At 61.8% G+C, this 13,000-nt stretch overlaps 1 protein-coding gene across 6 annotated transcripts in view; it reads right to left on the bottom strand.

Moving 5' to 3' along the window:
* Positions 1-5,767: 5,767 nt before the first annotated feature.
* EIF4G1 (eukaryotic translation initiation factor 4 gamma 1) overlaps positions 5,768-13,000 on the bottom strand; it is a 37,090-nt gene continuing 29,857 nt past the window's right edge. For 5 of the 6 annotated variants that reach the window (XM_026650085.1, XM_026650083.1, XM_026650084.1 and 2 more), the window contains 12 exons: positions 12,233-12,335; positions 12,002-12,104; positions 11,063-11,322; positions 10,804-10,919; positions 10,201-10,373; positions 9,786-9,911; positions 9,584-9,665; positions 8,279-8,377; positions 7,917-8,051; positions 7,432-7,513; positions 7,012-7,152; positions 5,768-6,782 (listed from right to left, as the gene is read on the bottom strand). In XM_026650085.1, coding sequence (XP_026505870.1) covers positions 6,601-6,782; positions 7,012-7,152; positions 7,432-7,513; positions 7,917-8,051; positions 8,279-8,377; positions 9,584-9,665; positions 9,786-9,911; positions 10,201-10,373; positions 10,804-10,919; positions 11,063-11,322; positions 12,002-12,104; positions 12,233-12,335 — 1,602 coding nt within the window. In that variant the 3' untranslated portion in view covers positions 5,768-6,600. The remainder of the gene's footprint in view (positions 6,783-7,011; positions 7,153-7,431; positions 7,514-7,916; positions 8,052-8,278; positions 8,378-9,583; positions 9,666-9,785; positions 9,912-10,200; positions 10,374-10,803; positions 10,920-11,062; positions 11,323-12,001; positions 12,105-12,232; positions 12,336-13,000) is intronic. The other variant, XM_024208531.3, reaches the window with a different exon arrangement.

Raw genomic sequence — 13,000 nt, forward strand, 5'->3', positions numbered from 1 at the left:
CTAGGACCAGCATCTCCGTCTGGCTCCAGTTCGTTACGTTCCCCCGCTGGGGTGACTAGAGAGCTCCACGCTATAGTTCTCCTCACCCGACTGGATGGGTTTATAGGGCCCCTCCCTGGCAGCTTGGAGCGTATTCCGCCGCCTGGGCATGAGCCCCGTAACTTTGTCCCCTCGTCCACAGCACTGGGCGCCATGCAGCGTGGCCATGCCAGACCTGCCCTCTCTCCTGGGCAAGCCCATGAACTCTACCACCGCTTCCCCACTGGGAAGAGGCCTTACCCTCCCACTCAGCCCCCCTTAGACACCAGGGTCCCCGCCCCTTCCTCCATGGATCAGTGTGAAATGGGCAAACCCTGGGGCTTCTTGAGGAACTCCCTTCCGGCCAAAGAGCAGGGAAGGTCCACGCTTAGCCCAGCAGCTGGGCGCTGCTCTACCAGAGTTTTCAGAATCCTTTTCAGCGTCCCTTTAATCCGCTCCCCCGGTTTGTGAGCGACACGCAGCGGCCCAGAAGCAGCCGATCCTGCCTTTCTCCCACCAGCCCTGGGGAAGGGCGGACAGGGATTTGGCTCACTGGTCGACCAGGAGCTTGGTGGGGTCGCCAGCTGGCAAAAGAGCACCAGCTGCCGTGGCTGCATCTGGGGAGGACAGAACTACAGCATAGCATAGGCCATCACCCCCAGGATGTAGTTCGCTCCTGTCTGGGTTACCCACGATCCAGAGCCACCTCTGAGAAGGTCCCTCTATTATAGGCAGGGGAGCATGGCTGTGGTACCCCGATCTCAGGCTTTCCCCGTCCTCCGGCCAGAATCACACGTTTTACAGTCATTTGTAACCGGCTCAAAAGCTGTTCAGACAGCTGAACGGAGTACTTCTGGGGCCTCCTCCAATGGCTCCTCCTGCTATCCCAAGCCTCACCCGCCCCTGGGGGAGCCTCATCCCTGCAAAGGAGTCCCTTTCCCGGCCCAGCTATCTCCTTGCATCCCCGGTCTGCAAGCCCCCTCAGCGAGGAACCAGTCTCGAAGGAGAGATCAGGCGGTAGCTCCATTTGAAACTCAGGGGCTGGGGCAGGAGATACAGCCTGCTCCTCCACACAGCCCGACCCTTTTCCCAACCACCTCTGGTGGGACAAAATGCCTCACGGTCACCCCCTCTGGGGCTGTAGTCACCCCATTAATCCGCTGCACAGGTGGGGCAGCATCCTGCCCCCTCCTCCATCTGGCTTGTCAGTGTTAGCATGTCGGGCACAGCCCTATGGGGGTGGCAGGGGGCAAATGAACAGGCAAAATACCTCAGAGCCCACAGGTAGCATGGGGGCCCTGATCCCCCCATTTCTGGGGAGCACCCCCCTGACCCGCCCCTTCTAGGTCCCATACACGGGTCATTCTTCCTTGGACGTCCACTGAGAATTGGACCTACTGTCTCCACACTCATCAGCCAGCCCGAGGGCTCTTGGTTTCTTAGCCACTAACCCCACTTTCAGGTCAGCACGGCCCAACCCATGACTGTCCCAACCCAACGACATCATGTCCTTCCTCTAGGGTGGGGCCGCCATGGCCGCCGGCCAGCGCTGAGCTACGTGGTCTGCACCAAAGCAGGCAGCAGGAGCCAGGCTATCAGCACCAGTGCCTGTGTGCTGGCCCCTGGGCCACCTTTGCTCTGTACGGGGAGGGCTGGGCTGGGCTGATTGCTTTGGCTCGGGGCTCGCTCTCAGGAGCTCCTTTGGGTCAACGCGAGCGGCACGGGCGCACCGGGCATACAGGATGCAGCTCCCTGCCCACTGGGGGAGTGAAGCTGGCAGGGGATGGGCAGGGTTTGGACTTGAGCCTGGAGCCTGCCAGGAGCTGGGGCAGTTGGCATGAAGCGCCTCACGCCATTGCAAGGGAGGGTTACGGGGGGGCTGCTAAGAACGTTCTTCCGTCCTTAATTTTTTGGGGGGAGGAAAGGGGACAAAACCACCCCCTTTGAAAAGATGACAGAGCTCTGCCCCCTTTCTATGAAACGCGAGGGTGGCAGGTGGCTGGGTTCTGGCTCACAGCCCCAGCTGCTAAGAGGGACCAAAGGAGGGTTGCAGACACCTTGTCCGCTATGCCCTCGCCCAGGCGCTCAAGGGGGCTCAGGTCACGTGACGGCCCAGCAGCCACAGCTAGTTAACACCCTGATCTCACACCCCCGTAGTGGGATCTACGCTGAGAGTTGTGCGGGGTTCCAGGGGGCTGGGCCAGCCGTTTAGACACTCGAAGGCGACAGCCCCAGATTGCACACTCCAGCCCTGGCTTTCCTGGGAGAGTCCTTCCACAACGCAGCACACCCCTTCCCCGGGCAGGGCACTGGCGTGGGCACTCCATGCGGCATGGGCGGAGGAGGAACTGGGAGCAGAGAGGCTGCTGCCAGGGGTGACGTGTTCCCCTTACGCTGCATTATCAGCAACTGGTTCTTGCAGACGGAACAGAGACAGTCAAAGGACTGGGCCTGCCGTGCTGCAGAGATGTTGGGGTCAGGTCTCACAAACAGCCTGGGCTGGGGCTAGGGGAGCGGGGGCAAGGAAGCCGCTCTGCTGGAGCTAGCCTGAGCAAAGACTCGAGCCCACGCTGGATCTCGCTCCAGCCACCAGAAGTCTGTGCCCCAGCTGCCTGGCCTTCGCTCTGGGGCCAGTTCCTGCCCGCCTGGGGTCCATCAAAGCAAAGGTTTACGTGGACACAGAGTCATTGCTTCTCCTCCCTGCCAGGGCCCACGTGCAGCCAGACACCCCTTGCAGGCAGGCCAGACTGCTTCCCACAGACGCTGCCCGCATTCACCCTGCCCCAAGCTCATCCCACCAGCCAGCCCCAAGCAGCCGCCCTGCTTTAACCCGTTCCCCCACACCACACAAAGGGAACGCTTCCTACTCTCCCCCCAGCCCAGCATGGGTCGGGGGAGCAGTGACAGGTATCCCACAGCCCTGCCTGGTTAGAGACAAGCCTTGAAGCTAGGAGGGGCAGATCCTGAGCCCCCGCTGGGCCCAGCACTCACCAGGCTAAAGGCATTGGCCAGCTGGGGGGTTGGGTGGTGTCGAAGAGGGGTTCAGAGCAGGCAGCTGGCATGCAAGAGTCCAGCTCCCCAAACATGTGTGGCACCCCGGGGAGCTCAGACCGTCACGCTGGAGGCCAAGCGCACGGAGCAGCAAACTTTCACTGTGCCGAGTGATGGTGGGTGGGCAGGGCTGGGACAAGCAGCAAGTCATCCCACGCTCGCCCCATACGTGCCCACGTAACACGGATGTTCCAGCGCACACAGATGTCCCAGGCCACAGACAACCAGGGAGAGTTCCCGAACCCTGATGTGTGGGCAGTGCCCAGCCCAGTGGGGTCTGGGCCATGGATAGGGCACCCAGGCATTACTGCCACAATGCCAATCCACTTCCCTCGGGACCAGTCCCGCCCCTGCCCATCCCAGTCTCCCCGCTTCCCTCGGGGCCAGCCCCTGCCCATCCCAGGCTCCCCGCTTCCCTCCGGGCCAGCCCCCCCCCTGCCCATCCCACCCCCCCCCCCCACTTCCCTCGGGACCAGCCCCTGCTCATCCCAGTCCCCCCCGCAGCCTGACAGCACTGGGGGACATAGAGACAGCAGAGAGCTGGGCTCTGCTCCACGCCCCACATGGATGCCGGGGGGGGGGGGGGGCTACGTCCCCACAGGCAGGGAAAGAAGAAACCCCAGCAGTTAGTGGAGGCATCACTGCATGAGCAGATGAGGGTACAGCCAAAGGAACCTAACACCAGCACCACCCCAATGCACTAGCCCCAACTGCCTGGGAGGGTCTGGTCCCCCCTGCAGGTGGGTGGAGGCTCCAGCTGTCCGCCCGGCCCTAGTCTCTAGACCTGGCACCGCTGCCTGCCTCTGCCAGGAAGTGGGCCCGGGGAAGCTGCCCTGATCGCATTTCCCTTTCTGCACATCTCATTAACCCTGTGAAGGTGCCGGACCATTACACCCAGGTGCCCCTCTTACCGCTCAAAATCTCCAAGAATCTTATCCCCACCTCCCTGCAGACCGACCCCATCACAGCCTGGGCTCACCTTCCTAGTACAGCGAGCAGTTCCCTCTGCCTGCTCAGCCCCTCTCCAATACAGCCCTCAGGCACGCGCCAGCAGAAACAAACCAGCTCTTTAAGGGTTGATACAAATCAATCCAAAAGCATCATCTGAAAATGCTGCCGCACAGGGGGGGATGGGGCAAGGCCCCGGACCCTGCCCCACATGGTTTCCCTGGAAGCAGCAGGTTCCAGGGCAGGTTCCAGCCATGCCCCCCGCCCCCATGTCTCACCCCTACCCCAGAGTGGGCAGTCGACTCTCCACAGCCAACATGAGGGGCGGCCACGCCACCAAACACCTGCCAGACCAGCCTCCAGCCAACAAAACCAAGTGACTTGTTCTCTCCGCGGCAGAGCCAGCTTGTGCTTCCAGTCAGTCAGTCGTCCGCCCCCTGGAGCTGGATTGGAGCTAGGACCCAGCCCCCGGCCAGGGGAAAGGCCCCAGCTTATTCCCTGCTCCCTGAGCCAGCCAGTGCTCCTGCCCGGGCCCACAGGAGGGCTGGTACCCCCTACAGGGGAACCACCCTAGGCCCCATTCCCCAGCCTGTATGTCCCCCCTCCGCCCCCCCGGGGCAAGGCCCCGTCTCACTCCCCAACCCCCACCCCAGGGCAATTCACCCAGCCAGGGTAACAGCAGGAAAGGCTGGAAGAAGCTGCCCAAGCAGAGCAATCCCACCATCCCTGCCCCTAGGGTAACTCTGCATGGCTCCCTGGGGGCTGCCACAAAAGCCAGGGGAGGGGCCTCTGCTCAGCTGTCCAGTGGTTCTGCCTCCCCCCCCCCCCCGCCCCCAATGCAATACACCACAGCGGCCTCCCTACTCCACGCCGCGGTGCCCTCCCGCCCCCAGGGCCCAATGGCCCAGTCTCACCCCCAGGGCTGCGAAGCCAGCAGCAAAGGCAGGACCAGCCCAGCGGCCGGAAGCCAGCCCCATTCAGGTGAGGAATAAGGCTGACAGCCGGAACCAGGCACGGCGGGCAATTCTCCATCTCTCGCTGTCTCCCCGGGCGGTCTGGGGCGGTGGGGGTTAGCCAGCCAAGTCACTGGGCTCAATACAAAGGTTATAAGGTGACATTTAATGGCCTGTGTTACACCAGGTCAGACTAGATGCGCTAACGATCCCTTCAGGCCGTACACTATGAATAATCTATCATCAATCCCTCCACCACCACCCCTGCGTTGCCTCTGCCCAGCCCTCTCACATAGGGGGCCCCTGCAGCCTGGGGGCAGGAGCTCAGAGAGTCTAGCCCCCTTCCCAGGGCTGGTGCAGGCGATGCTCCAAAATTCCCCGGCCTTCTGGACTGGATTCACTCCCCTTCCTTCCTGCCACCTCCCCTTGCCCACAGGAAGAATGGGCACAGTCCGTCAGGGACCCAGGCTACCCCCGGGTGGCACCTGCCCCACAGCTCTTGGTCTTCGCTGGACTCCTGGGCCGTGTTCAGGTTCTCGGATCTCCCTCCAGACCAGACCCGCGAAGGCTTCTCTTCGGACTCCCGTGTTGGCGATCCTTAGGCTGGAAGAGCGATGGCTACAGTGCCGCATAGGAGCCTTCACCCCATCCAGGGCATCCCGCCAGCACCGGCTCCAGACAGGCTGTGGCTGCTTAGTGCCCATTTGCTAGCTGGCCTAGCACAGCGCTGCGGGGGCTGGGGCGGCAGGCGAGCCCTCGCAGACGCAGGCCCGGATCCGACAGCGGCACACGCGGCGGTATTTAGCAATGTTCTTTTATTTCCAGTTTAAGGTGAAAAGATGCCTTTAAATCTTCAATTAAATACTCCATAAAGAAAAGCAAAAAAAAAAAAAAAAAAATATTTACAAATTCACGTGACCGGTAATTGAATCCTTGTTTTAATAATTACGCGTGCGGCTCGTTAACATCCGGCGCTCTATAAATACAGGGGATGCAGATGAAGCCACCGCTTGCTAGCTCGCACAATTGTGGCCTTAAACGTGTTGGGGGGGGGAGACAGGAGCTGTCGAGCTGGCCCCATGGGAGGCTCGCCCGGCGCAGAGGGGGCTGGAACCCCCCTCCCCCCGGAACGGCCCCAGCAGCTCCCAAGCCGATCTCAGTGGTGGGAGATTTGGGGGAGGGGGCTGAAATGATTTTTTTGAAAATAAAAAACCATCCGGCAGGTTTGTGGTGCAGGCTGTGATCCGGGGATGGGGGAGCGGGAGAGCAAAGTCCTGTCCCCAAACCAAATTTAATAAGTTTATATATATATAATCTCTCTATATTTCAGCAATAAATGGGGGGAGGAGACGGCCCCCAACAGACATGAGTTTCTGGTGCTTTGCACCCTGCAGAGTTTGGCCCCGCTCACTGCGATCCATCCGGGTTCCTGCATTGGGGCTGAGCAGAGCCCCACAGCATGCCTGCCTCCTTCAGCATCAATTTATTATCATCAGACACAAACCAATACAGGCCTCGAAAACAAAACAAAAGGAAAGGAGGGAGTCCAGGAGGCAGGGCGGCTCCCCGCGGCCTCTGCGCAAGAGAGTCCAGGCCTCGGGGTGGGCCGGTGGGGCCCTGGCCCCGCTCCTCAGTTGTTGTCCGATTCGTCCTCAGCTTCCCGCAGCCAGGTGAAGAAGGCCGTCACTGACTTGAGAGCCACCCCCTTGCCCTGCTGCTCGGCCGGGTCCTTGCTCGACTCCCACTTGTAGAAGGCTTCCTCCTTGATGACGTCCTCGTCGTACAAGGCATCGAAGAACATTCGGAGCAGGTCTGTGGGGAGGGCGAGAGAGGGGGTCAGGGGGACATGGGCAGAGCCCCTGCTGGGCACCCCCATCCCACCCCGAGCAGCCTGCACAGAAGCCATGACCCCAGAGCACGTCGACCAACAGGCATAGGCTGGGAATCGAGTGACTGCTGCCCTCCCCCCATCTCCCCAGGCCGCCATCCCCCGGCCCTCTCGGAGCCAGTAGCTGGGCCCCGACCAGCTGGAGACACTCACTCGGCGGCTGATCCAGCTTCACCACGAGGGCCTGTAAGGCGTAGAGCGCCTGCAGCTCTTTCTGCTCCTCGCTCACGTACTTCTGCAGCAGCTTGGCCCGGCTCTTGATCACCGTTGTGTCCACCCGGTAAGGGTTCTCGACTGCGGGGGGAGGGGAGCGAGTGAGAGAGGCAGGGGGCGGCCCCAGACCCGCTCCTCCCACCCTGCCCCAAGGGCCAGAGCTCCTGCCCCACTCCCAGCAGATCCTGCGGCCCAGCCCCAGGAAGGGTGGAGGAACAGGGTCCCCACTGCACTTGGCACCAGCCAGCTTCCCCCTCCCATCCCAGCTGCCAGGGCTCTGGCTAGTTCAGGCCACCCTCGTGGGCAGGTCTGGGCCCCAGCTGAGGCCCCCAGAGGCGGGGCAGCCTCCTCCCTACTTACAGACAATGGCCGAATGGCACACGGACGTCATCAGGGCCCTGACGAAGACGTTGGACGAGACCTGATGCTCGCTCAGGTTGGCCTGGTGGGGGGAGAACACTTCAGACCGGGCAGCCAGGCACAGCGCTGGCAGAGGGAGACCCACCCCCACCCCAGGCCTGGCCTCCCCAGGGAAGCTGCGGAGCAGCAGCAGTGATCTTGAGACACAGCCAGCGCCCCTACCCAACTCCCCCCAGTGCCCCTCTGCTGGGAGAGACTGGGACTGGAGTAACCAGGTGCACCCCCAGCCAGCGCTCTTGCCCCCTGGAGTACCTGGGGGCTCCCCCCACAGCCAGCACCCCTGCCCCACTCCCCCCTGGAGTACCTGGGGGCTCCCCCCACGGCCAGCGCCCCACCCCACTCCCCCTTGGAGTACCCAGGGGCTCCCCCCATGGCCAGCGCCCCAGTGCCCCCTGCTGGGGAGGCCCTAGGGGCAGCGTACTCACCTCGATCCAATCGTATATTCTTTGGTTGTTAGAGTTCTCTTTCAGCAGCTTCTCCATCTGCTTGCACAGCTCCTCGGCAGTCAGCTCCTTGCGGCTGGGCATGTCTGAGCTGTCCCCCATGGTGTACTCCACTTTCTGGGGACGGGAGAAGCCAGTGAGGGGAAGCCACGGCGCTGTGACAGGAGGGAGACGCGCCCCAAGAGACGGGGCTGGGGGATCCCGCCTGCAGTGCTGGGCGCCGGACTGCTCAGCGTCAGGTTGCTCCCTGCTGGGTCCTCCACCACCCAGAACTCCAAAGCCAGCCAGGGGGCAGCTCCCTCCCCCTCCCCCCCCAGTCCTGGAGAGGGTCCAGCCCCGCTCACCTGCTCCGTGACAAACTTGTTCACATCCTGGTCCTCGGGCAGGAACTCCTTCCAGCTCAGGCCGCCCTCTCTCCACAGCGTCCCTGCCTTCTTGTGGCTCTGCAAAGGGGGACGGGGGCGGGGGGGAGAGCTCTCCTGTCGTCAGGCTTCCCAGGCAGGCTCGACCTACCCCTTTCCGAGGCTCGGGAGGACCGAGTGAGCTGTGCCCAGCTGGAGGAGGGGACTGCCTGGGGGTGGGGGAGATACTCCGCAGCAGGAAGTGTCTCCACGTGGCCCAGATCGGGGCTGCACCGCGGAGTCAGAGCCGCAGGGCAAAGCTTGGAGCCTGCACTCGGTCATAGAATCATAGAACTGGAAGGGACCTCGAGAGGTCGTCTAGTCCAGTGCCTTGCACTCAGGCAAGACTATGTATTATCTAGACCATCCCTGACAGGTTTGTCCAACCTGCTCTGAAAAATCTCCAATGATGGAGATTCCACAACCTCCCTAGGCAATTTATTCCACTGCTTAACCACCCTGACAGTTAGGAACTTTTTCCTAATGTCCAACCTAAACCACCCTTGCTGCAATTTAAGCCCATTGCTTCTTGTCCTATCCTCAGAAGTTAAGGCCAATTCTTCTCCCTCCTTCTTGTAACAACCTTTTATGTAATTGAAAACTTATGTCCCCTCTCAGTCTTCTCTTCTCCAGACTAAACAAATCCATTTTTTTCAGTCTTCCCTCAGAGGGTTCATGTTTTCTAGACCTTTAATCATTTTTGTTGCTCTTCTCTGGACTTTCTCCAATTTGTCCACATCTTTCCTGAAATGTGGCACCCAGAACTGGACACAATACTCCAGCTGAGGCCTAATCAGCATGGAGTAGAATGGAAGAATTACTTCTCGTGCCTTGCTTACAGCACTCCTGCTAATACATCCCAGAATGACGTTCGCTTTTTTTGCAACAGCGTTATGCTGTTGACTCATATTTAGCTTGTGATCCACTATGACCCCCAGATCCCTTTCTGCAGCTTCCTCCAACTCCAAACATCCCTACGGCAGCGAGGTCACAGGGAGCAGGGCCAGGGCAGAGCCAGACAGGAGGGGCTGGGGAAATCAGGGCCGCACCCCAGAGCCAGACAGGAGGGATGAGGACTGCAGGGGGGTAGGGGCAGTGCCCCGGAGCCAGACAGGAGAGGTGGGGGCTGGGGGCCTGGGCCAGGGCTCAGGTGTTACATGCAGACACCAGCCCTCTCTGCCAGGGATGTGGCTCTCGGTCCCCACTAGCAGGGTCAGGCGAGCAGACAGGCACGGGGGCGGCACTTACCATCCCCTTGCACAGCAACCCCAGGATCTCCAGCAAGAGGGTGCTGGCCTTGCCAATGGGCACCAGGGGCTTGGCAATCTCTCTGCAGGGCACAAAGACACGGGTCAGCTCCTCGTTACGTAGCCAGCCACGCGCCTGGTTACGCTCCCCCCCAGCCCCAGGAGCAGGGCCTGGAAGGCCAGCGGCGCAGGGAGCTGCTCACCTGAAGAGCTCCTCCATGGGGATGCCCCCCTCCCGCAGGATGGGGGTGATCAGCTCGGCCAGGTAGAGCCAGATGTGCGGGATGTCGATCTCCATGTCCTCAGCGATCTCCAGAATGTCGTGCACCCTGCGAGGGAAGCAGAGGAGGGCCGGGCGGATCAGCGGGGAGGGGCAGCTTCCAGGAGCCCACAGCTCAGGGCTGGCAGCATGGGTGCCGTGTCTCCCTGCCAGCCCAGGGGTGTCTGCAGAGCGAGCCAGAGGGGCAGAGCGCAGGTTGGAGCAGGGGAGCAAATCCCACCCCTGCCCATGGGACCAGCCAGGCCCCCAGCCCTGATTCAGCAGCCCTAGGAGGGACAAAAGCCCCCTGGCTACAGACCCTTCTCTAGCAGGGTCACAGGGCGTGGGGGCCCCCTTACCCTTTGTAGTACTGCTCCTTGGTGAGGTTTCCTGCTTTCACCAGCTGGTACAGCAGCAGCCCCATGTGCTCGCGGGCGATCATGCTCCTCTCCAGCGTGGACTCAATGCCATTCCGCACAAAGACATAGAGCTGGGAGGGGCAGGCCAGCTCCTGCACACACTGCAGCGCCTCCTGCAGGGGGAGAGATGGCTCAGCACTGCCCTGGTCCCACCTTTCCATCCCCACCCCCACCGCAGCGCCTCCTGCAGGGGGAGAGAGGGCTCAGCACCGCCCTGGCCCCACCCTCTTGCACACACTGCAGCATCTGCTACGGGGTAGACTGGACTGGCTCAGAACAGCCCTATGCTTGCTCCTGGTCCCCAGCAAAGGGCTGACAGCTCCCAGCCCTACCCCCCGCCCCGCCCCGCCTAGCCAGCCCTGCCCCCATCCACCTTTATTGTTAAAAGGAAAGATCATTATCACTTGTAATTCTGCTGCCAGTTCCAGGGCTGCAGGCGTCACAGGAACACAGGGCCCCGAGCGCAGGCCAGGGGCCGCATGCAATGCTCCTCCTGAGGGACAGGGCAGGGGCCGCCCCTGCCTCCCCTGTCCCAGTTCTCACCTTCATGTCGTTGATATGCAGGTACTCTTCAATGATGGCCTTGGATTTCTTCTCCAGCTCCTCCTCTGACAGCGCTGGCTTGGGGGGGGCTGCAGGGGGCGCCGGCTCTCGCTTAACTGTGCGGAGGGAGAGATCCCATCAGCATGGCTGGGCTGTGGGGTGGATGCCCCAGCCGAGGGCAGACAGCCAGGCCCTTGACAGGACTCGGGCCTTGGGCACCGCCTCCCCCTCTCAGCACCGTGCCAGCCCCGCTCCTCACCTGGCTCCCTGCTCCTGTCCCGCTCCTCCGTCATGCTGGAAACCTTCCGGACGGCCTCCTGGGCTCCCTGCCTCTCGCGCTCCCGGCTCCTGTCCTCCGTCTCCTTGCTGTAGCTCCGCTTGGTGATGGGGGGCCGGTTCCTGTCTGCCCGCTCCCCCCTGTCGGGGCGCTCCAAGCGGTCACCCCTCTCCAAGCGCTCACGCTCAAACCGCTCCCCTCGCTCTCCGGCCTTCTCCGACCGATCCCGGCTGGAGCTGCTCCTGGGGAGAGGTGGGGGGCAAAGTAGGTGAAGCACCCCCAGTATTCTAGCGCCCCCCGCCTTCCCTAACGACTCTCTGCTCTCCTGACTGCACATGCTGCTTCCCCACCCTCCTGAACCCAGGGCGAGACAGCTCCGGCGCCCGGCCCTCTCCTGGGGTTTTAAAGCCTTGCCTGGCTCCCTGTTGTGTGTGTCCCCATCCCCTTCTCTGCAGATGTGAGAGCCTCCTCCTCAGCAGCTCCTGCATCTCTAGCTCCTATGGGGTCTCAGCTGTTAGCACCCCGGTTTTGTTGTCTGATTTGAGACTTGGTATCTCCCATGGGCCTCGCACCGAGCAGCATTCCCCCCCACCCCACGGGCCTCTCCCACCTGCCCCACCCCATGGCTGAATGAGTAGCAGCTGCAGGTGGCGGAGAGGAACTCCTGTCTCCCAGAGGTGCAGCAGGGTCAGGGGACATGTCAGCCAACAGCGCCCCACTGGCTCTTGGCCTCTCCAAAGCTCTGCTCCAACAGCGTCCCCTCACACGCCTGGGACTGCCAGGCCCTCGCTGTGTGTTAGGGGCTCTGTCCCCGGTCCGTGCGCAGCCCCGTGCCTGGGAATAGCAGGAGATCTCCCAAAACACACTCACCAGGCCCTGGTGGCCGCACGGCCAACAGCTAAACGGGCTCCCGGGACTCACCTCTGTACCACGCGCCGGGAATCCAGGCTCTCCGCGGGGGTCGACTGCTGCAGGGCTGAGAAGCGATTCAAGGTGCTAGTGGCTGGCCGGGTGGCATCAGAAGCTGGGAACAGAGAACAGATGAGTCAGAACTGGGTGTGGGCACAGCACACACCCCCCCCCATTTCTGAGACAGACCACCCAGGCACCAGGCTCCCCCCGCCACAGAGCCGGCGAGCACTCCTCATGTACCTGAGTCAGCAGGCTTGGCACCAGATCCCCCGCTGCTGCCCTTCCCCCAGCTCAGGCGCCCACCAGGTGCAAATAGCTGATTATTGGAGTCGATGGATCCAGGCTGCACAGAGAGAAACCGACACGGAGCTGGCTCGAGTTGTTTCTTGTCTAGCACTACGCCCCGCCTTCCCCCCGCCAAAAGGAGCTGGCAGACGGTGGGGAGGGCACATGCCAGCGCACAAGGCTCGGAGCCCAGCCGGGAAAGGCCTTGCCAGACACGCAGCATCCACCCAGAGCTGGATGCTGAAGAACCCACGCAGCCTACGGGCAGGCGTCCATGCGCCCCGAATCAAGCTGGCCCTAGATCCTGCAGCAACGCCTCTGATCTGGCACTGCTCTCGTCATTCCACAGCAGCTTCACTTAGGGAGGTTGCTAGGAGGGGGAACAGCCCAGCCAATGCAGCAGCTGCTCAGTATTCGTTATCACTGGCACTATGTGCTCAGCGCTCCTGGGGAAGCAGCCTGGACCGAAGGGTAAGTAGGAGCTGGACTTTTCTGTTGAGATGATCCCCAGCAAAACAGTGAATGTTGGCATTCGGTGTGCCATCTTTAGGTTTCAGAGTTAACACCCAATTGGGCTGAATAGGGCCGGTCATCCGTCTCACAGCTATCGTTTCAGGCCGTCGGCAGACATCTACGTTGGTTACACGCCAGCACGTTTTCAAAGCTTTATGACCATAAGGACTAGGACCATGTAAAGGAAAATTGAGACTGGAGCCCAGTTCT

Source organism: Terrapene carolina, unplaced genomic scaffold (genome assembly GCF_002925995.2).
Source record: "Terrapene carolina triunguis isolate 2854851 unplaced genomic scaffold, T_m_triunguis-2.0 Scaffold88, whole genome shotgun sequence".
Classification (NCBI taxonomy): domain Eukaryota; kingdom Metazoa; phylum Chordata; order Testudines; family Emydidae; genus Terrapene; species Terrapene triunguis.